At 44.9% G+C, this 24,574-nt stretch overlaps 1 protein-coding gene across 2 annotated transcripts in view; it reads right to left on the bottom strand.

The window, feature by feature from the left end:
* Nucleotides 1–24,574, bottom strand: part of cert1a (ceramide transporter 1a) — a 61,159-nt gene that overhangs the window by 5,108 nt on the left and 31,477 nt on the right. The window contains exons 6-14 of one of the 2 annotated variants that reach the window (XM_060906959.1): nucleotides 22,150–22,230; nucleotides 20,739–20,896; nucleotides 13,099–13,191; nucleotides 12,844–12,930; nucleotides 3,850–3,921; nucleotides 2,153–2,230; nucleotides 1,679–1,774; nucleotides 282–414; nucleotides 113–183 (exon numbers count right to left, since the gene is read on the bottom strand). In XM_060906959.1, the coding sequence (XP_060762942.1) occupies nucleotides 113–183; nucleotides 282–414; nucleotides 1,679–1,774; nucleotides 2,153–2,230; nucleotides 3,850–3,921; nucleotides 12,844–12,930; nucleotides 13,099–13,191; nucleotides 20,739–20,896; nucleotides 22,150–22,230 (869 nt within the window). The remainder of the gene's footprint in view (nucleotides 1–112; nucleotides 184–281; nucleotides 415–1,678; nucleotides 1,775–2,152; nucleotides 2,231–3,849; nucleotides 3,922–12,843; nucleotides 12,931–13,098; nucleotides 13,192–20,738; nucleotides 20,897–22,149; nucleotides 22,231–24,574) is intronic. The other variant, XM_060906958.1, reaches the window with a different exon arrangement.

The following is a 24,574-nucleotide window of genomic DNA, read 5'->3' as shown; positions in this document are numbered from 1 at the left end:
AGAGAATCAAGGGCAAAGTTGCGTTAGAGCAATGCAAAATGTACACACCCAAATTGACAGAAAACGTTCTTGTATGTCAAATAAGTTCGCTAGGGGTTGAACTGTACTGTACCTTATGAGTCTGGTAAATAATTACTGCCTTGTCTGTTAATGTCTCTACCACACTGAAGTTTTCGACAGTTGCTAGGAAAGGTTTAGAGAAGTTGAATTAGGGGCGTCTGCCCAGGTTCAGTATTAACATTCTCACTGGGACATGAACAGATTATTTGCAAGGTACTCACTTTCCCAGTCACTCCGAAAGGCTGTGTCCCAGAAGTAATGACAGACCTCATGACCTGTAACCCCTTTAACAGCGTGTGTGGCTTTGAGAGGGTCCAACACAACACCATTCTCCTCCACCTCTCTCCTGTACACCTGCAAAACATACAATGATTACAGCAGCTTTATGGGCAGCACGGTGGTGTCACGGTTAGCATTGTCGCCTCACAGCAAGAAGGTTCTGGGTTCGAGCTCAGTGGCCAATAGGGGCCTTTCTGTGTGCAGTTTGCATGTTTTCCTCGTGTCTGCGTGGGTTTCCTCCAGAGTTCAAAAGGGGTGTTCACACGGCAACTTTTACTCCGGTGTAGCACCGGGGCTGCCCCAGTAGAGCGTTCACACGGTACAAAGTTATACCGGTGTCGCCCCTGAAAGCCGCTTAAACCGGTGCAAATCTAACCCTGCTCGCGAGGTGGTTTAAGAAATTTACTCCGGAGTAAATGCTAGTTCGCGGGGCAGCACCGATATAAAATGGGACGTCTGAACGCTACAGGGGTAGACTCGCTACGCGTGAGGAGAGTTGATTACATACGGGCATTGCATAATTTGCATCCTGGTATTTTGCGCTTCCAAAATGGCGAATATCAACAACAGAACTGCGTGTCTTCCAGTGTTGCCAGATTGGGCAGTTTTAAGTGCATTTTGGCGGATTTGAACATATTTTGGGCTGGAAAACGTCAGCAGTATCTGGCAACACTGGTGTCTTCATCCACGTTGTTTTCCCGGCGCTTGGTGATGCCATGACAACCGGGAAAAGGAAGTACATTTTCACGCATGCGCATATTTCATTTCCGCATTATTACTATCGTATAGCACGGTCACAAAAACTGCCGTGTGAACACAAGTGGGGCTGCACCGGTGCTAACACACTTCTCTCTAGTAAGCAGGTTTGTGACGCTTGAACGCTCCACAAAATTTACACCGGTGTAAGATATATCGCAACAAAATACATCGGTTCAGCATCGATGCAATTATGTGCCGTGTGAACACCCCTAAAGACATGCACTTAGATTAATGGCTACTCTAAATCATCCGTTGGTGTGAATGGTCGTCTCCCAAGCCCAGAAATGGGAGGGTTGCGGCAAGAAGGGCATCTGGCGTAAAACTATGATCCAATTAATATAACATGTGGATCAATATGGTCCACATGGACCCCGACCTGGCAACAGTGCAGGACAAGGAGGAAGATGATGGTTACAGCAGCTTTATATTATGTAGCGTTTGCCTTTGTAGTTCTGAATCAGAATGGTATTTGAAAACGTCTGACAAACCTCTGTTAGTCCCCATCACTAGCTGCAAGTGTTTTGGTTAAATCAACAGCGGCCCAATAAAAATTCCAAGCCTTACATCATGGCTGACTTACCTTCAGCTCACCCTCCTCAGTAACAAGCTGCCAGTTCGCATCTCCACCTACATCCTGTAATGAGTGGGTCATGTGACTGTGTATTATTTCCTCCACCTGTACAAAATCAAACAGGTGTGTCAGTCTGGTTAACAACACACACTGCCAAAATAGAAAGCAGAAAAATATAGTCTAGGCCAGTGTCTAAACAAAATGGTTATGTTTTGATTGCTACAAATGGTAAAAGTTTTACTGGTTTCATCACGGTGTTCAGAAAAAGCATCATCTTTATTTTCTTTTGATAATGAAGGTTTTAGAATATGAACCAAAAGAAAAGTGCTTACTAGGTACAGAGGACAGACAAAATCTTTTGTTAAATGTCTCTTCATGTGGCTCTTTACTCCCTCAGTGATGCTATTGTAGATGGGTGCTGAAATTGACTGATGGTAATACAGCAAACCTATCCAACACTGGAATACCGACAAGACACTATACCTGAGTACTGAGCTTGTGTACATCATCAGAAGCACTGACTAAGTCGAGAGAGGACACTGAGGAAGCATGACTAAGAGGCTGAAGCAGGGGAGAAAGAGGAAGGAAGTAAAAAGACACAGAGTAGAAACACCACAATGTACAGAGTAAAGACAGATCCATCACCACTAATCAGAAAAATCGGAACAAATTTAGACCCAGAGCTGATGGTTTTAATATCTACCGAGTCTCTATCTACCACAGCTACAATTACCACAGACAAGATGCCGCCTTGAATTAGAAAATAAATACATGTTTACACAAAACATAATTACAACATAAGTCAGAAGAGCAGTTGTTGGGAAAGTTAATAAACTTTCATGCCAAACATACTTTTGCTGATGGAGTCTTCCGTCAAAGTTATATGCATGTTGTCGAATTACAGATTCATCATTTCAGAGAGAGATTATGTGGATAAGTTACCAACATAGTAAATACAGCTTGAAGTGAACACGGAATGAGGAAATCATAAGTAAGAAGAACGACTTTTAAATTTAAATGCTCTGGTTTTGAAACACTGGATAAAACATCACTAGATGAAACTACAGCAGGAACGCATCGTTTCAATAACTACTATGTAGACAGGATGAGTGATCAGCTTGCGACATTTAACAGTAAAGCTTAAATAAATTCTTTTTTTTTAAGATTTTTTTTGGGCTTTTTTCACCTTTATTATTGGATAGGACAGTGTAGAGACAGGAAATGAGCGGGAGAGAGAGATGGGGAGGGATTGGGAAATGACCTCGGGCCGGAATCGAACCCGGGTCCCTGGATTTATGGTATGGCGCCTTATCCACCTGAGCAACGACGCCCCCAAGCTTAAATAAATTCTATCCAAACATTAGTTCGGTCTACATTACTTCAAAGAGAGAAATTCTGGCGAAGTGTACAGTATGTATGCACTGCTAGGGCGTAATTTTGGGTAGGGACGTGTCCCTACCAATATTCAGCCGCTACTGTGGAATCAAGATCAATAAAACCGAGGTCCTAACCTGAGCAATGATTATATGGCACACAAAGGGTTAAATGTATGACACTGCTAATAATCCCCCTCTAACGTAGATATCATTCTCTGATTAGCTACCTTTTTCTTGCTAACTTACATGGTTGGCTATCCCAGCTGTCACTCCATCTGCTGTAAAAGCAGCACACTTACCACAGCAGCCGTGACTACCCGCCCATCAACCCCCGCCCCCCGTATCTCTCTCAGCCATGGATGGAGAGGTAAGGGTGGGATTTGAACCTGCAACCCTGGGATCCAAAGACTAACTCCCTAACCATTAGGTCACAGCTGCCCTCGTTAACCTATAAGATCTGCATGACATGAAATTATGATTGCTAATGGAAAAAAAAAAAAAAACCTTTCAGAAGCTCTGCCTTGGATCACTTGTGTCCCCACCAATGTCAAAATCAAAGTTACTCCCTTGATGCACTGTAATGTCAGAAGTTTTTCAGATTTGTATATTGCATGATCGCAACTTCAATATTAATCTCAGTTGAAAATCATCATGAATTTGAGTCCCTTGAGGTTTTAAAATGTTCAGGTGAAACAGGAGTATGGTTAGGCAGAAAAGAAAGCAATAACGTGCTTTGGTGCTTAAAGAACAGTATAGGCATGTCCGTGTGTTTAAGTAGCCATGTTTAAGCTTTCAATCAGGTACCTTATTGGTGTATTTGTGAGTATTAAGAGAGGAGTTGAGTGTAACTGGCCAAGCAGCCCTGCACTTCTCTGTCTGAAACAAGAGGGAGAAAAGAAGAAAAAAAAAGTTAAAAAGTGAAATGTTTTTGAAAAGCTTAAGAATATAATCAGCTGAGATGCCTTAAATACTGCACCGGTTTTACTTCATGTTTTTTAAAAATAATTTCATTTACAGCAACATCTCACAGCTTCAAGGTCTTCAATTTAATCCTGAGCTTGGGTTACTGTCTGTATGGCATTTCTGTGCATGTTAACCAGCCTGACCAGTTTGAAGCAGTTAGTAATGATAATAAAATGACACTAATCTGGTATATATTTAGTATCTCTGGTATATAATTCATCTAGGTGATCCAGTATCTATCCTTGGACCATGAAGTGGCAATACACAGTGGTTATGATGCCAGTCCATCGCAGGGCACCATTGCTTTATGTTTATGGCCCTTATGACACATTCACAAGGGCCATAAACATAAAGCAATTCACTCATTGCCCATCCCTTTGTAGTTGACAGTCACAAGTGGATATTCCAGGCTCTGGCTGCCTAGGTATCCCACTTAAGTATTTATTTATAACTATGTTGGCGTCAGTCAGTGGTATCTTTCGCTCCCACTGGCAGTCGCCTCGATTGCATCACCTCAAAGTTGAGATTAGATAAACTCTGTCCCCCCAAACTACAAGTCATCAAATTTCATTGACATTCCATGGTCTCTGGTCACCACATCACTGATGGTCTCTTCCTGTGTGTGTATACCCCCATACACTCAATCATGAACCTGGAGAAGACCCACATGGGCACAAGAACATGCAAAACTCTTCAGAGATAGTAATTTATGCTCAGGATCTTCCCGCTACACCAATGTGCTGCCTATTGCTGTGTTTCAGTCACGTGACTTTTCTTAGCGGTTTTACCGGAAGTGAAATAGCTGGTGGTCTACACGGCTGCCGTAGTGCAAACTAGCGAGAACTTATCAGAGTACGCTCGGAATCTAGAAGCCACTGCTGGCTTTAGATACATTTAGAAGACTGCTACATGCAATGGAATCGACCCCTACAGTCTGGGAAAGAAGGATTTGTCATACATACAATCTCAAACTACCCTTCAGTTGAGTTCCCCGACATCTCGAACTATCTGGTGTTGCAGACGTCCTTCTACACCGCAAAACAGATGAAAGCGTGGAAGAGTATGGAGGATTACAACTTTTTTGTATGTGGCTGGGTAAAGGACCTCGGTATCAAGTCTCTGCCGAATGAATCCTGGATTGTTTTTGCCCATGCAAGTACTTTTTTTTTTTTTAAAGCTTTTCGTTCACGTCTTCACAATGAAGCGCTGCAAGTTGAAGTGTAAACAAACAGTTCGCTTGATTCTCACTTGTGTTGGCTCTTATCGCTCAGGTAAAACGTTCACAAAGATCATCAGAAACCCCTTTAAAGACCTGGATCTTAGTTAAACAAAATGGAGAAGTGATCACGGCGCATTGTAACTGTATGGCTGGGGAAGAATTTTGTCGCGACCTTCATGCATATGGACTTTGTGAGGAGGAAACAAAAACAGCTGGGGACTTTAGCGCTTTTTGACTTTTATTAAAAAAAAAAGTGCCGCAAAATCACGACACTTAGTAAGAAAAGTACTTGGAAAACATTAAGGACATCGCCGAGAGGGAGATACAAACCTTTCACCAAGTGATCACTACAAACTCGAGCATGCTTCGACTCGACTCCCTTCGATTTCAGTGAGAGGCTCAAAAGCCACCTTTCTCGACGTCTTTTTGTGAAATCCTGTGTTCGTTCACCCTTTTTTATTAGTTCACGGGGAACCCTGAAGAAACTTTTCAGTTTCACGGTTTGATTGATTCGAACAACCTAAAACAACGCAAGTGTAAAGCATTTTTCATGCCAGCAATGAACCTTCTCCATACAAACGCTTTGTCAACTGAGCTTTGGTAGACCACCAGCTAAAGTTTTGAATAACTAATGAGGCGGATGTGACGTCACGTGAAACCCAGCAATATTATATAATTACTAGATATAATCTGTGTATTAATACTTGGGTAGCTCATATACAGAAATGTAGCATACACTAACACTGCTATGTACTGTAGGAATTTTGACTGGGGGGGGGAGAGGGGGTTAATTTTAACTTGAAGCTTGCTAAGAAGTTTTAGGTGGGCTCTCAATTTTGTAGTTTTTTTTTTTTTAATTCAGCATGTTTAATATTAGAGGCGTCTATGCAGATAAACCATGATGACAGCAGTGTACAGGATTACAGGGACCTACTTTTTTTTTTTTAAACTCCACATTAAATAACATCACATTTGATCAGTGAATAAATGGAGAGGGGAATATATACCGTATTTTCTGGACTATAGAGCGCACCTGTATATAAGCCGCATCCACTCTATTTTTAAAAAAAATTTTTTTAAAAGATATACAAGCCGCACCGGGCTATAAGCCGCAGATATCTATGTTGAAAAATTAGATATTTACTGCATGTACAGAACGATTTTGTACTGTAAATGTACATGTACCTGAACAGATTCTTTCCGAACAGTGCCTTTTAACACGGCAGCAACTTTGCTGATTAAAACGGAACAGAACCAAGAGAAAATAACCGGTATTTATTTACCTTCATTTCTCCTGTGTTTGAAACCACAAGTCACTTTAATCATCTTCGCTGGATTTGAAAATAATTACCAGTTAGTAATTTGTCGTGCGTGTTCTATCTGCTAAAGATCTGCTAATTCTTCTTTGCATTGATTTTTCGTCTTATTTTTGATTCTACTTCCGGTTAGAGCGCCCCTAGCGGTGGAAGAAAAATCCACAGAATAGCCGCACCTTTGTATAAGCCGCATGGTTCAAAACGAGGGTTATGTATATAACCGCGGTTCTATGAGTTTCGGATGACCGCCAGAGGCGGTGCTTTCAGCACATGGATATCCATCACACGAACGTGCAGGTCGAGTAATAGTAACAACAAAGTCACGTGTGACCTGGGTGACGTCACCCCGTGACCCCGGCATAAAAGACCGGTAAACCCAGGAAGTGACCTCTTGGCAAATCTTCTCGTGTACACTCCGAGTGACTGCCAAGCTCTGGCGGTCATCCGAAACTCATAGAACCGCGGTTATATACATAACCCTCGTTCTATTTCGTTTCTACTGACCGCCAGAGGCGGTGCTTTCAGCACATGGATGACTAATACCAACCAGGTCATGAGGAGTGCCTACCCGTACCCAGTGCTGCTGCGACGGGCCTGGAATGACAGCCGTCGCCACAGGATTATGTGGGACGACATTAAGACGGTAAAACCTGGTGAAGGTGCAGCTGGAAGCCCAGGAGGCTGCGCTGCATATGTCTGAAAGGGGCACGCCCTTCAGTGATGCCCATGAGGCTACCACGCCCCGTGCAGAGTGCGCCCTGGCAGCCGGAGGAATCGGGAAGCCACTGTGCCTGTAGGCATGTAATATGGCCTCGACTATCCACTTGGATAGCCTCTGCTTAGAGAGCGCCAGACCCCTCGACGGTCCTGTGTGGCACAGAAACAGGGCGTCACTCCTACGGGAGCCCTCTGTACGCGACACGTACACCCTGAGGGCGCGAACTGGGCACAAAAGTTCCGACCTCTCACCATGGCCCGCCTCGAACGCCGCAAGGCTAAGGGGCTGGTTGACGAAGGTAGCAGAGAGGGTCTTCGGGAGGAAAGAGGGGTTTAGGCCACAGGGTGACCCCACCGTCGCCGGAGTGCCACTGCAGGCACTCCCCACTGACTGACAGCGCGTAGTAGTTCCCCGACGCGCCTCGTCGATGTAATGGCCAGAAGAAAAGCAGTCTTCAGGAAGAGCCATGAAATGTCTGCCGTGAGCAGGGGCTCAGAACGGTGCGTCGCAGAGAGCCTGCAGCACCAATGAGGGTCCCATGTGGGTACCCGGCTCCGTCGGGGGGGTCTCAACCGGAGAGCACCCTTCAAGAAACGTGCCACCAAGGCGTGGGACCCCACGGTCCTTCCCCCAACTCTGGCATGCTGAGCAGAGATGGCAGCTGCATAGACCTTGATGGTGGCAGGGGTAAGACCCTTATCAAAGCAGAGACTAGCGGAACAGTCAAATGGTCGGCAGGGGGCAGCATGTAGGCTCCTCCCCCCGAGTTAAGCACCAGTTGGAGAAAAGCCTCCATCTGTTGGCATAGAGGGCATTGGTGGGGGGTGCCCGAGAGCTTGCAATGGTATTGACCACTGCCGGCTCACAAGGACCTCGCAGGGGGTCCGGCCCTTCAGCGGCCATACCCAGAGCTGCAGACGGGCTGGATCCGGGTGCCAGATCTGCCCTCCCAGCTGTGATAGCAGGTCAGTCCTCACTGGCAGGCACCAGGGGTCGCCGTTCAGAAGTTGCAGCGACTTGGGAACCACACTCTGCCCGGCCACCGGGGGGGGGGCGACAAGCAGCAGCCCGTGGTGGTCCATCGCAACCCTGTGTAGGGTTGGCACGATCAGCAGCAGAGGGGGGGAGGCATACAGCAGTTGCCTCGGCCAAGCATGCGCCAGCGCATCCTGGCCCCGGGGACTGGGGCCGTGGAGGCTGAACCACAGAGGGCAGTGTGTCGACTCCTGGCAGGCAAAGAGGTCCACCTCTGCCCTGCCAAAACGTTCCCAGATGGCGAGAACCACCGCTGGGTTGAGTCTCTATTCCCCGGGATCGGGGTCCTGGCGGGACAGCAGATCTGCTGCCCTGTTGGCAGTGCCTGGCAAGTACATGGCACACAGGCTCAAGAGATGTCGATGGGCCCACCGCAGAAGTTGGCCAGCCACTTCCAAGCACTGGAGGGACTTTGTGCCTCCCTGGTGGTTGATGTAGTACACTACCGTAGCGTTGTCCGTCCGCACCAGAACGTGTCTGCCGGTCAGGCCTAGGAGGAAGTGCTGTAGGCCGAGGAACACAGCCCGTAGCTCCAGCACGTTGATGTGCTGCGCCCGTGCAGCACCGGGTGGAGGTGGAGACCGTTGAACCACCTCTGAAGCGGCATAAGTCCAGAAGTCCCAGCGGGACCAGAGAGGAGGCTGCCGTAAGCATGCCCAGCAGGCGCTGAAAGGTCTTCAGGGCGAGTGACCTACCCCGTCCGAAGCGGCCAAGCAGTAGGCGGATGTTGTGGATCCTGGTCTGGGAGGGAGTTACCATCAACGACCTCGAATCCAGGTGCATGCCCAAGAAAGTCGTCTCCCGGCTGGGCACCAGCGAGCTCTTCTTGTAATTCACCCTGAGCCCCAGCTCTACGACATGCGAGAGCACAGTCGCGATGTTGGTGCGGGCCTGAGCTGCTGACCGTGAACAGACAAGCCAGTCATCCAGGTAGGGCAGGACACGTAAACCCCTTGCCTGAAGTAGTGCCGATGCCGCTGCCGCACATCCGGTGAACACACGGGGTGCCAGCGATATCCCAAAGGGCAGAACATTGAACTCGAAAGCCTGGCCCTCGAAGGCAAACCGCAGGAACTGCCTGTGGTGTGGCACAATGGGAGCATGGAAGTAGGCGTCTTTCAGGTCGAAGGTGACAAACCAGTCGCCCGCCTGGATGTGGTGTAAGACATCCACTGTACGCAGCATGCGGAATCTCATGGTCCTCAAGTGGGAATTGAGGGACCTCAGGTCGAGGATTGGGCGGATACCGCCGTCCTTCGGAACCAGAAAATACCTGGAGTAGAACCCACCTTGCTGTCTCTGCCTGTCGACGGGAGAGACTGCTCCTTTCTCCAGGAGGGTGGCGATTTCCTGCCGGGGGACGAGGGACTTCCCCGGATGGCTCACGGTGGTGTTTGACCCCATGAAACGTGGTGGACGGCGGCAGAACTGGATGCGGTAACCCTCGGTGAGGGTCACCAGCACCCAGGGGTCAACGCTCTCCAGCTTTGGAGCTGTTCGCTGGAAAAGCGGCCGACCGCCGGCGCGCTGATGTCAGCGCCGTCCAGAGCGCCCCCGTCGGTCACCATGGGGGCGACGAGGAGTGGACTGGGTGTAGGGGGCAGCACCGCGGGTCCGGGAGGTGGTGGGGTGGCGAAAGTCATCAACCCGTCTGGTCTCCTGGCGGGTGCGTGGCCGAGACAGAGTCGGTGTGGGCCCCCTGAAGGACTGGGCAGCATTGCCATGGTGGTGGGCCTGGCGGGGGCCAGCGAACTGCTGTTACGCCTAGATGACCTGGGCACTCCGATCCAGGGCTTGCTGAGTGGCTTCGCCAAACAGCTCCCCGGGGACAACAGGGAGAGAGTGCAGCACACGCCGGTCAGGCTCGGCCAGAGGGGACTGTGCCCGCCATATCTGCTGGCGGCCGAGGGTGAGATACGACATCAGCCGGCCCAGTTCCCGCGACGAGTAGGCAAAGGCCTGGAGCCGCGTCACACAGCTCCCGTGATGCCGCGCTCGTCCCCTCCAGCGTCTGGGGGTCCATGACACCTGGCTGGCAGAAGGGAACTTAAATAGGGTGAGAACGCTCCAAGTAAGTAGCCCAAAATAAACTATCAGGCGGAAATAAAAAATAAACGACCGGGCGAACACACCCGTGGTCGGGAATATTAACAAGGATGGCGCCGTGCGCTACAGAACTGATAAACAGCGGCGAGAAACACCGCTTTAATTTAAATGAATGAAGACCGCTTACCTGAGCAACAACAAACCGGCCTCCAGCAGCGAGGACACGCCTCGGAGGGCTAGTCAGCTAACTCCACCGAGCGAGAGCACTCAGCTTAACGGAGTAACAAACAATACGAATATAACACACAAGACAGCCGGCCCGTGAGCAGGCCGGAGACAAGGCTACACAAAACAAGCGGTTGATAATATTAACAAGGATAGGCACTGTGCGCCACAGAACTGATAAACAGCGGTGAGAAACACCGCTTTAATTTAAATGAATGAAAGCCGCTTCTCAATGTTGGGCATCTGCAGGAGGCCATAGGTAGGGGTGTCCTGCATTGCCGCCAGGGCCCTGCAGCGGGAACACTGCCCCCTGTGGCGGAGGCTGAAGATTCGCCAGCAGGGCCTTCATCTCCTCCAGCTCGGTGGACATCGCCTCCACCTTCTGAGCCAAATCGCCCGAGCGCTTCTTTTTCGCCTTAAAAGCGAAGACGTGTGGGGGAACCCACGGCGCTTGCTGGGCCCCGCTGCTGCAGCCGACACCGTGTCCTGTCCCCCCGAGGCCCGGGGGATGTCAGACGGAGAATCCAGCCGAGCCAGCCTGGCGGTCCGCGCAGCCACGCTCAGGCACATGCAGCGCAGCGAGAGAAGAGGTCCATGATGCCTGGCTGGCAGAAGGGAACTTAAAAAATAGGGCGAGAACACCCCAAGTAAGCAGCCCAAAATAAACAATCAGGCGGTAATGAAAAACGACCGGGCGAACACACCCGTGGTCGGGAATATTAACAAGGATAGGCGCCGTGCGCCACAGCACTGATAAGCAGCGGCGAGAAACACCGTTTTAATTTAGATGAATGAAACCCGCTTACCTGGGCGACAACAAGCCAGCCTCCAGCGGCGAGGACACCGCCCCGGAGGGCTAGTCAGCTAACTCCACCGAGCGAGAGCGCTCAGCTTAACGGAGTAACAATACGAATACAACACACAAGACCGCCGGCCTGTGAGCAGGCCGGAGACAAGGCTACACAAAATAAGGCGGTTAATAATATTAACAAAGATAGGCGCAGTGCGCCACAGAACTGATAAACAGCGGCGAGGAACACCGCTTTAAATTAAATAAATGAAAACCACTTACCTGAATGAGGACAAGCCGGCCTCCAGCGGTGAGGACACCGCCCCGGAGGACTAATCAGCTAACTCCACCGAGCGAGAGCGCTCAGCTTAACGGAGTAACAAACAATACAACACAAGACCGCCGGCCTGTGAGCAGGCCGGAGACAAGGCTACACAAAATAAGGCGGTTAATAATATTAACAAAGATAGGCGCAGTGCGCCACAGAACTGATAAACAGCGGCGAGAAACACCGCTTTAAATTAAATGAATGAAACCGCTTACCTGAATGAAGACAAGCCGGCCTCCAGCGGTGAGGACACCGCCCCGGAGGACTAATCAGCTAACTCCACCGAGCGAGAGCGCTCAGCTTAACGGAGTAATAAATCAATACGAATACAACACACAAGACAGCCGGCCTGTGAACAGGCCGGTGGCGAGGCTACACGAAACAAGGTGGTTAATAATATTAACAAGGATAGGCGCCGAGCGCCGCAGAACTGATAAACAGCGGCGAGAGGAACGCCGCTTTAATTTAAATAAATGAAACCCGCTTACCTGAAGCGAAAACAAGCCGGCCTCCAGCGGTGAGGACACCGCCCCGGAGGGCTAATCAGCTAACTCCACCGAGCGAGAGCGCTCAGCTTACGGAGTAATAAATCAATACGAATATAACGACAAGAGTTGGTGGACTTAGCGCAGTTTCTTGGAGGGTGCATAAGCACAGCCCCAACCCTACGGGTAACGAAACTACCACAGCGCTTTGTCCAAATTTCAACCCAACTCGCAACCTGCAAACGCGAGAAGATGTAAGAGGTCACTTCCTGGGTTTACCGGTCTTTTATGCCGGGGTCACGGGGTGACGTCACCCAGGTCACACGTGACTTTGTTGTTACTATTACTCGACCTGCACGTTCGTGTGATGGATATCCATGTGCTGAAAGCACCGCCTCTGGCGGTCAGTAGAAACGAAATAGAACCTAGGAAAAAAGTAGCGGCTTATAGTCCAGAAAATACGGTAAATAAAGCATATCTGGCCAGTGATGATCACTTTGCCAATGATCAAGTAAACCACTGATACGGTTTGGCTAGGCAAAAATTCTATAATGTAACTAAATTCTATAAAAGGGCTTCACTTGTCTTCAATCGTCTGATGGGTTAAAAGGACCCCAAAGCAATGCAGATTTGCAGCTCGGAGCAATTAATTCCTACTACACTTAAAGCCTACCTGCTCCTCAATCTTGTCCTGCTTATCCAGAGCTGCTTCGACAGCATCAAAGAATTCATCTTCATTGATGAGACTGTTTGGCCCTTCCTGAAATTCATGTGGGAATGTTTAATCATGCATATTAACCACTGTGTACAAAATGCTGTTTGCATTTTATTTTTTTTGGGGGGGAGGGGAAAAAAAATCCACAACGTGGATGCAAGACACTGGAAGCACAAACGGTTTTGTTTATAGCTCAAAATTAGACCAACTTACTTCATAGTCTGGTCCTCCATAGTGAGATTTCTTCTTCAGTTCTGTTATGGCTGACTGATAGGATTCTTCTACTCTTCTCCTCTGTTCTGTTTCCTTACAAAAAAAAGATATTTATATCGTCTTAGACACTGAGCAATGAAAGCAGGCATGTAACAATAGGAGTAGAATGAATCTGAAATCTTGGTGTCAGTAAGACAGATAGTAAGGAACATGACTGTCGTCATAAAATCTGGACACCATCATAAAGGACTTTGAATATATTTTAAGCTATTTACATTCTTCACTGATCAAAGCAAACAAATCATGCTACAAAACATGAACACAGTAAGGCTTCAAGACAAGACCTTTCTGTTCTAACAGGTTCTACCACCAGTCGCAAGCTTCAGACAATAAAGCCAGTGTAAATAAAGCAGGTTAAGCCCCATTGTGGATAGAAGACCTGCATCTGGGATTGGGTACATCCTTAGGGTTCCCTCTGCGTCCCAGTTACAAAAAGCCCCAAATACCAGTAACCTGTACTATGACCCAAAAGAACAGGACAGGAAAAAGGATTAAATGATTTAACTTCAAATAATTCCTACCAGAATGTGTTGTTGGAGTCACACACACACACACTTTCATTTTACAGTTTCGGTGTAATTATAGGATGGTGTAGGTTAGCTCGGTCTTTTAAGTCAACTGCTTACCCAACTGGAGCTACACAAGCCTCACACTTGTTTGTGCTCTAATGTAAATGGAAACAACCATGAAAATTTACATCTTGTTTAAAATTACACCTGCTAAGGAGTGCCACAGGTGGTCATGTAAGGTCACCTAACCAAACAATATCCTGCTTGAAATGAAAATGCCAGCTATGACCTGTTTACAATGAACTTAGAACCAAGAAAACCATTAAAAAAAAAAACCACACACAAGGACACAACACAATGTGCACATGTAATCTGAGACCATTCAGAAAAGCTGAAGACATTTGAGTTGTTTTTTCACAAGTTAACTACAAGTTTGGAAAAACAGTAGAACAAAGTTACTTGACCGAGGCAGAAAACAAAGCAGAGAACAGGTAACCTACTGCACAGAGGTTGTTGTGTGTACACAGAGGAATCCATTTCTGTCCAGATTTGCCATCCCAGAGAAGCCTGGGTTTTCGTCTGGATAACCTGATTGACATATTAACATGTATCCATATGGTGCACAGACTGATGAACTTGAGTCACAAGTTAAAAGATCCGCAGGTCTCTTTTCAGCCGGTAAATGCGCTCAGGTCCACGCCCCTTTACGTTGCGACTGCTTCAAATGGAATGGAATTTAAGTACTTCCTGACTTGTGATGATCTTCAGGTGGACAAGCAAGAACTGGTTGGGCAAGTCTAAATTTTAGAACGAGGTGTTACAGATGTGTCACATGGCTCTGTGAATAAGCGCTCAGCTAAATTAGCACCAGTTTCATAGAATGCAGCTCCACGTGGTTACCGGTGTGATTCTGCGTTACTTGAATCAACAGCACACTTTATTTAAAAGTACATAATGGATCAAAAACATTAGGCATAACTCTAGACATCATACAAAGCCAGCGTAATGGTGTTAAAGGGTAACTGCAGCAAAAAATAAACATAGGCTAGAAAATGTAAAACATTTTGACTACCCTGTATTGTCACACTGTGTTGCATACAACAGTGCTTTAAAATTCTTTTGTATTCCTGCAGCCATATTGCCAGTATAAAAGGTCAGCACAATGTTGTACAGGGCTCGACATTAACTTTTAGGGTGTATTCAGACCAGGATAGTTCGATAGTTCACTTGCTTTGGTCCGAACCAAAATTTTTTTTTTTTTTCCATTTTGGTGCGGTTCGCTTTCACACTGTACATTTTAGTAAGCGGACCAAAATCTGTCAACAAAGCCACGCGCCCTGAGGTCGTTCAGCTATTGGTCAGAGACGACATGCGCACAAAGCGTTAAGTTCAAAAGTAGTCATGGAGGCTTTCCGTGCTGTTATTCTTTTTAATATAATCAAAGCTATACATTTTTTCCAGTTTTTACTGTTTTCACAATTGTGCGATTACTGTGCTGTTGTACGTAATTTATCAACGACGACGACAAAGGGCAAGGCGGCTACAGAGGATAGCGCTGATGAGCGCACATCATGTTGTGACAGTTCTGGCTCTTCACGCAATAGATGAATTTCTTTTTTGCGTCGCTAGTACTGCCACTTTTTGAAAGAACATCCCTGATTTTAATGTAGGTCTGACGGAGTTTCTTCACTTTTAGCCGACATTGTTCTGGGGAGCGCGTGAACCCCTTCTCCTTCATTTTCTCACTGAATACAGCAAACACGTCGGCATTTTTGTGTGTTCTCTCCAAAAGCTCAGATATGTGGACATCTGCCCATATATCCACAAGGGTACGTGTTTCTTCCTCGGCCCACGTTTGCCCCCTACTCATTTTTTGTACTCGCCTACCACTGGTGACTGAACGACCCTTGACAACCGAAACAGTGTTTGCACTTTGCGGTGGAGTGTCAAGACTCTGTTTCCCATAATGCTCGACAAACGACGGAAGCTCCCGAGGTACAAAAAAGCAAAACTGTCGGATTAGGTCCGGTCTGTTTTCACACCTCCAAAAGATCTGCACCAGGGTTCCTTTGGTCCGGACCGAGTCCGACCTTGCAGCTCGGTCTCGGTCCGCTTGTTTGGTCCGGACCAGAGTTCGGTGGTTTGTATTCAGACCAACCCAAAAGGTCCGGACCAAGGGAAATTTGGTTCGTTTGGTCCGGACCAAACAACGTAGGTGTGAATACGCCCTTAAACCCACTTGCCCTGGGGGGCAAGTGAGGGTTAATTTCCACTTGCCCCCCCTAATATCAATTTCCCCCTATTTTGCAAGTACTATTTTTTTTTTTTTAAATTTAGGAAAACCATAGAATAGTTGTGAATTGCAACATAAAATGAAGATCACACATTGAGTTGAAGTTTGGTTATTGATTAAGTTTATTATTAAGTTTGGTTATTGGTTACTTTTTACTTGTAACAATTTTATCCAAAATAGTTTTTCCTGCCTTAGTCGATTTATTTCCATTTCACATGCATGCAGCAGTTGTAAAGTTCAGGGTGTTTGTGTAGAGCTCCCTGACTGTAGGTTCATTACTCGATAATGTAGAAATCATAAAACAGAAATCTATAACAGTTTGTATGAAGAAAACAGGATGCCAAGACTTTTGAACAGTACTGTGTTTGAGAATATATTGTGTCATCATCCACCTCTAGGTTTAAAAACGGGGGAGGAAAAAAAGAAATTAAGTAAACTCTTCCATACTCACTTCTGACTTTTTTTCTGACGTTTTTGTAAATACATTTTAAATACAAATCGTGAATTTCTCTGGAGTTTTCAGGCTGAGCTCCTCTCGTCGTATTCTTTAACCACTCACTTCCTCGTTCTTGAAGCATTTGCTTCGATTTGTTAGCATATTTCTTGATAGCGGGGAGACAGTAATGGCTTTTATCTATTTCTCTGTTTGAACAAGCAAAAACAGCACAAAAATTAACCATATTGAAGACCGATTAAGCCTTGCTTGCACGAAAGACAGTCGCTACGTTCACACTGCAAGGCTTAATGCTCAATTCCGATTTTTTTGTGAAATCCGATTTTTTTGTGAGGTCGTTCACATTAACAAATGTATGCGACTTGTATGTGATCCTCAGTATGAACGAAAAGCGACCTAAAAGTGTTCCGCATGCGCATTGCAGGATACGACGACGTCACACGCAGTGAGCATGGCCAGTGTTTACGGAAGTAAAACCGCCCGGTTGCAGTTTGACCCATCCAATCTAGCTTGAATAGCTGTATCCCCCCAAATGGAAATCGGCTCCCTAACCTCTGCGTCCTTCCATTGAGAAGATTCAGAACCTTCACAGCCCGAAGCGTCCCTCGCATTGATGTCATGCGCAGGGGCGCAGATACGTTTTTTGAACTGGGAGGGACAAAAAACTGGGGGGGGGGGGGGGGGGGGGGAGACAAAGCTGGCAGCAAACCAACCCCAACCCCGATATGCCTGTCAAACTTGTTGTTAGTAACCATAGCAACCAAGCTCGAGCTCGCAACCTGTGCAGTCTGCGCAGCTCAACCAACCGAATATCAGTCTTTCTTTTGTTTTATGTGAGTTGTTGCAACTACGTATACACTGCTGTGCACCTCAATAAACCGAATGGTAATTAGTCTTTTGATTTTTCCGTGAGGTTTGCCTTATGCAAAGAAAGGCAGCATAGACGTTTTTTCCTCCCTATAAGTGGGGGGGACCGAACGAGGTGAATTTAAATATGACTCGTCCCACCCTCTATCTGCGCCCGTGATTATGCGCCATGTTGTTGTAACTTTTTTTGAGAGACCCGCCGCCTACTTCAGCGCAGAATAGTGACGTTTGTGGCTTGTTGATGACGTGCAAGTCGGATGAATGCGACCTGGCGGTTCAGACTGAAGTCGCATATGAAAAGAGCGGATAGGAATCGGAATTAGGACCACATATCCAAACGACCTGGGTCGGATTTGAAAAAATCGGATCTGTGTCGTTCATATTGTCAATAAAAGATCGGATACAGGTCACATATGGGCGAAAAGATCGGATTTGAGTCACTTCAGCCTGCAGTGTGAACGTAGCCAGTGGGTGTCTGACCCCAGCTGTAATTATCATGTGATGCGTAACGTCATGCACAAGGGATCTATAAACAGTATGCGTACCATACTACAAACAGCGGGGGTATATAAAATAACTTGCAAAGCAGTAAATGAAATCAAGACTAAGAAAACAGCCAAGACATAATGGCGGATACGTAGTGAGAGACGCTTTTAGGAACTGAAATAAAAGATCAAAAAGCTGAATTTTTGTGGTGCTAGTTTGTAATACGCGCTCATTCCAACTTGCCTGGTCGGGCATGTCGGGGACATATCCCACTTGCCTGAATGCATGTTTTACTTGCCCCAGGCAATCGGGCAGTCCTTAATGTCGAGCCCTGTTGTATTGTTGATGCGTTTCCTGTATCTTGATTGGCTTACTGCTCCTGACGCCACGAAGTAGCCGGATGTACAAAACATTGTTGAAAAATGGCCGAGTAAAAAGCCTACAGTTGCAAAAATAATAAATGTGATATGGGAAAGCATTTTCTCTGTGTTCTATTGCTGACAACCGAGCAACGTAAACAACTTGCTAAACAGTGGCTACACAACTTTGGAATGGGTCACATTTTTGAAACACTCAACTTCGGTAGAAATTGTTTGTGAGGACCATTTTGAGCCCGACTACTTCGAAAGGAATCTACAGGTCGAGGTCTTGGAATACGCAGGTCGCATTAGACTCAAACCCAATGCTGTGTCAACAATATTCCAAGACTGTCCACGGATAAGGGATTCAGGCCATATAAGCTGATTAACTAGAATAGTATAGACATTCAAAGCTTTATATATTTATTTATATTTAGGCACTGCCTAAAAGCTATGCTCCCAAGGAGTGTAAAATGGGTTAGTAAATAATCCCACGTTATTTAAAAAAAAAGAAAAAAAAAGAGCAAATTAAAAATAAGTGCTGGATAAAAGCCCATCTCTCTTATGTAAATAAAAGATACAAACTTCATTGTCCGGTGCTCCGCAATTCGCACCGCTATAAACTCGCACTCTGCTTCGAGCCATCACTAGCCTATATTTAGACCATATAAGCTATTGTGGCAAATTGCATGTCTATATTTATACTCACACACGCAATAAATAGTCTTTATAGCTTATATGGACACACATACACTAAGTTTCTATATATAATAGGCTGTTTACTAATTTGCAAGTTCTCCATCTGGTGCTCTCCCTCTAACATCAGGCTACCATGCCACATGCTACACACCAAGCTGTCACAGTCTGTATATAGTCCATTTTCAAATGCAGGCTTGTGTGCAACACATTTCTAAACTGGGTTTATCTGTGAAACAATTCGACAACTGTGCCTGTATTATATTGCATTAAACGTTTGTGCTCTTTACAACAAACACACAGTTTTCCGCTTGGCACACTTTCCACATCAGCACGAGATGGCTGCCGAACCCTTTGACCTGCCTTCCCAACTTTGAACTTGCAAAGCACCACCAATTTCATCATTAGAATCATCTGATGAAATCATTCATCAGATGCAGATAGTCCTTTTTCCAAGGTTCATACAGATACCCGGTTCCTCTGCTGTCCACACTGACTTGAAGATAATCCTCTTTCATCTGAATAAATCCAGGCTAACAAGCATGTTTACATCAGCTACACTTAAAATTCTGGTACCTGGCCATCAACGAATTTACGCCACATCCTGAATGTCATATTAGTAGCCCACGTGCAATAAAGCTTGACATGCTTTTGGATTTTTAAGCTTATGATAGTTCATCAGGTGGCTGCACCTGTGTGCATAATTATAATTAGGGCTTGTACTAATACACAGGAATATACAACCTTTTTAATCTTTATTTGTTGTATACCTTATAGAAGATCTATTTTTCACAATATTCGGCTCAAAATAGTTTGTAGTGCTTAAATATGATTCCATTTAAGCCTAGGTCACAACCGGACGTACGATTTTTTGGCCGTGCGATTTTTGGCGTTTCCCAAATCGCTGCGGTTTTTTTTGTTCGTGGAGAAAGACGCACGTTGGCCGCAAGTTCGTCTTGCAACCTGAAAATAACGTAAGCGCCCATAGAGTTTGTTTGATATGACAAAGAACCTCTGCGGCCGGTCTGCGGCCAGTCCATGGCTCGAAAATCAGCACGTCACACGCGCGCCCTCCGTGCGTTTCTTGCGTTTTTTGCACGCAGACCGGCCGTAGGAGCACGGTTGTGACCTAGGCTTTAGCCACTCTGGCTTTCCACAGAGGTGCAAAAAAGTGATAACGATCTGCTGAGTGGTGAGAAGCTCTTCAAACAAATACCTTGCCATCTATCGTTTCAAATCCACAGACGAGAACACTTTCTGAAATACTAATATACATTCATAGCTGACAGTTTCAGTTCTCTCAGTTCATTTCTCTCTCAACCACAATGGAAACAGTTATATACAAGAAACATCAACACAATTGAATGTTATGTGAATGTACGGACATTTGATACAGGAAAAACGTACAAAAATCCTAGCAGGTCGAGAGAATTTTACTACAAACAAATTTTAACACAAAAGCTTGGTGTAAATTAGGGGACGAGATGTCTATTTTTTTTTCCCTTTCACATAGGAGTCAAGCCTCCATTTTCAAAAAAAAAAAAAGAGCATTTCTACAGGCTCACAAAAAAAAAAAAATCCCAGATATACAGTCAGCGAGTAACAGAAGTATGATTACAGTATCCTGTCGTCTTCACTGGATTTACTTTTTGCCCAGCAAATTTTATTTGTCTTTACCACTGCTTTATCTGAAAAACAGAAAAGCATAGTTTTCAGGTGTCTCCTGCATCACTGTAGTAAGAGGACCAAGATTATAAGCACTAAAGCTAAACTTAGTTTGGGTTGGAACAAATCATCATCATCTACACTGCATGTGTGGAACAGTTTCTATTGATTGTGTAAAACAACACACAATCGCTCCCTCCAAAATCCATTCTGGACAATACAACCATTGGACTGAATTTACTTAGACATACTTTATCCAGTCGCTTCTGCCAGGTCTCCTCACGTTTGACCATGATCTCAATGCAGTGGGACATTGTAGAGAGTATGCCTTCTGTGGTGGCTTTAAAAGTGATGGCTTCACCTTTGAAATCAATGCCAATGGGCCCTCTGGAGCTGGCCATAGAGAATACTAAAGCAAGAAGAAAGACAGTCTTTTCATGTCTACTTTTCCCAATAACTCAAATATAGTCATGTTTAGAATCCTAATTGTGTGCAGTAAGACTGGAAGATTAACGTAACATACATTTTTAATAGATATGAAATATATTTAAAACCACTGTGTGTTAATTCATGAACTGTTCATGTTCTAATGGATTAAGAGGAGCAGTGTGATTTGAAGCAAGTGTGCAATGACTGATTAACCAAGGTAGCTAAATATAGCCATCCAATTTGTTTGTGTGTGCATGAAAAACGTTTTAGAGATTTGAAATGCTTCCATTAGTAATGTTTGCCAAACAACAACAAAACCCTTTTCCTTTTAACTTGAAATGTATAAAAAAAAAAAAAATGTTTGAAATGTGAGAAACTACAGTGGAAAATGATTTTCCCCAGGAAACTGTGATTACGCATAATTCTTATATGGCATAATTTATCACAATTCAATTACAAGAAACCAATACCAGAAAGCCACTGGTGCTGTGCTAACCTCTCGAATTATTCCTGTCTTATTCTCAGTTATTGTCTACAGACAGAATATTACCAACTTAAATGGTTAACGAATGTGCAAAAAAGGTACAATATGCACATTCTGCTTTAATACCAAGTCATAAGATAAGCTTATATAAGGTTGCCTTCTCAGTTATTTTCATGGAATATGTTTTCGAATTATGCTGCATGGACATTAGCATTGCTGTGTGGCTAGCATTTCATTTCATGTGACGAAGTGCAGTCATCTTATTCATGATGTTGAATAAGAAAATCCATTCATTCAATGTAGATCTATTCTGACTAGAAATTTGACGACAGGTCAAAATCACACTGAAGGTCTTGAAGGAAATGTGTAAAACAGCAGCTCCTGCAGAAAGTGGCATCATTATATAAACTGATGTCTTTGCCGAAAATCGTTTAAAAAAAAAAAAAAAAAAAAAAAAAATCACAAAATGTAATGGGAACAAGGTAATGGCAGAAAATGCTGCAAACATTTGTAAGCATAGTTTCATTTTACCATTTGCTTCTTATACTTAAGGCAGATGGAAACAAAGCATACGTTTGTAGATCAACCGACTTGTCTCTGCAGGACTTAGAAAAACACCTGCCTGCAGCATTAGTCATTTTACCTATGATAACTCTTTAGGTCATGAGACATTCCAGTTATTTTAAAAATGCTACCTACCATAGTCAAGTAATAAAACAAACAGGAAGAGGATATGCAATCAAACTTACACTTCTCTTTGCTGCTATTGTTGTGGAGGTAGTCTCCATTTGGCCGTAAGGTGGAAAAATCATCTTCACCATCCTCAAATACTGCACGAGAGAACAGAACACAAACACGAATCAAAGAGGCCGGCTCACACTTCCCAGAATCCTCTGCGCCAAGTAGCGAGTCACCATTTTCAATATTAGTGATATTCCAAAAACGATCCGCAACAATTTGGCGACGTCCTCGGCCGTAAATCTTATACTGCAACATGAAACTGAAGATTTGTCGTCAAACTATATACATTTTACATTCTTTCCACCAATCCCTTCTGTTTTCATCTGGTTATTCATTTGTAATATAATGACACGAACCAACCTCAGCCATTTCACAGGTGGCCACGAAGGAAAGAAAAGATGAGGCATATTTTGTTCATAGCTTGACAAATGTGTGTCAAAGACTGACAAAATCATTTTTCTTAGAACATGGCCAGCTTGCAACAGTGTTCTCATTTGTGGACTCTCGTTACAAGATGTTTGTATTCATCAGTACTCGTCAGTCTACTTCGTATCCTTCCATACCAGACACTATCAGGGAGGAGACAAACCACTTAAAGTATCCTGTATAGAAAACTATGGGGAAAAGTCCATAACGTCAAAGATGGCAACTGTATGCACATACCCCTCCCCTCCTCCCAGAAAACCAATAATCTGCCGAACCAGGAGATGTGTCAAGTGTTGCGTCGCTGATGAAAGATCATAGTGGCGCATGTGTACTAGAAGTACAGCAACCCTGTGCATGTGTAGAAGTACAGTAGTAGAACCTGTGAGGGGAAAAAAGCTTTTTAAACCTTATTTTGGGGCAAAGTCTTTTTTTTAATGAGATTTGACTGCCATTCTATACATCGGTGGCCAGTGAAGGTGCAGTTAAGGCTCTCTACCTATTTATTTAGATAAGAGCCTGATCCTGTTAGCCTAAAATAACTGCCCTGGCACGTGATCGAGATGGCTGCTGAATAGCGAGACTTGTCTACACAGACTTTGACTAAACCTCACAGTTGGAGGGAAGTTTCAAAAATTATTTTTGCAAGTAGAACAAAGACCTTTTGCCTTTGTTTACTTTTAGTTCCCCCCTCTACATTTCTTTGGAATTGAGTGTCGACACTTTTTTTTTTTTTTAAAAAAAGGTATAAGAGAGACAAGATGAGTTAAACTCGAAATTCTTTCCATTATGCAACAAGCTGCAGATTGTTGCCAAAAGGCAAAACAGTAATTCCAAGCAGACCATAATACAACTTATACACAAGGAAAATGTACTCCTTGGCTTCATGTCCTGGAGATAGAACATATCACACAGCTTTACAGTTCAAAGTGGATTTGGTCAGGTCACCTACAGTGTCTTGCAAAAGTATTCATCCCCCTTAGTGTTTGTCCTGTTCTGTCACATTACAAGCTGGAATTAAAATGGACTGTTGGGGGGTCAGCATCATTTAATTTACACAACACACCCACCACTTTAAAAGGTGCCTTTTTTTTTTTAAATTGTGACACAATAAAGTTGAAAAAAAAAATAGAAATCTGGAGTGTGCATAAGTATTCACCCCCTTTTGAATGAAACCCCTAAAATAAGAGCTGGTCCAACCAATTCACTCAAGTCATAATTAGTTGATTAAGATCCACCTGTGTGCAATCAAAGTGTCACATGATCTGTCATATGATGTCTGTATAAATTAACCTGTTCTGGAAGGACCCTGACTCTACAACACTAAGCAAGCAAGCAATAAGAAAACCAAGGAGCCTCCAAACAGGTCAGAGACAAAAGTTGTGGAGAAGTATAGATCAGGGTTGGGTTATATATCAAAAAAAGAAAAAAAAATCCCAAACTTTGAATATCCCACAGAGCACCATTAAATCCATTATAGCAAAATGGAAAGAATATGGCACCATGACAAACCTGACAAGAGAAGGCTGCCCACCAAAACTCACCAGGTGGGGGCAGGGCAGGCATTAAATCAGAGATGCAAGAAAAACACCAAAGATAAGGAGCTGCAAAGATGCACAGAGGAGATGGGAGTATCTGTCCATAGGACCACTTTAAGCCGTACACTCCACAGAGAGGGGCTTTATGGAAGAGTGGCCAGAAAAAAAAAAAAAGCCATTGATTAAAGAAAAAAAAAAAAAAACATTTGGAGTTTGCCCAACCGCATGTGGCAGACTCCCCAAACACATGGAAAAGATTCTTTGGTCAGATGAGACTAAAACTGAACTTTTTGGCCATCGTGGGAAATGCCATGTGTGGTGCAAACCCAACACGTCCCACCACCCTGAGAACATCATTCCTACAGTGAAGCACGGTGGTGGCAGCATCATGCTGTGGGGATGTTTTTCATCTGCAGGAACAGGAAAGCTGGTCAGGATTGAAGGAAAGATGAACGGCACTAAATACAGGGCA

Source organism: Neoarius graeffei, chromosome 24 (genome assembly GCF_027579695.1).
Source record: "Neoarius graeffei isolate fNeoGra1 chromosome 24, fNeoGra1.pri, whole genome shotgun sequence".
In the NCBI taxonomy this organism is placed as follows: Eukaryota; Metazoa; Chordata; class Actinopteri; order Siluriformes; family Ariidae; genus Neoarius; species Neoarius graeffei.
The sequence above is the reverse complement of the archived record's forward strand: the minus strand, read 5'-3'. Positions and strand labels throughout refer to the sequence as shown.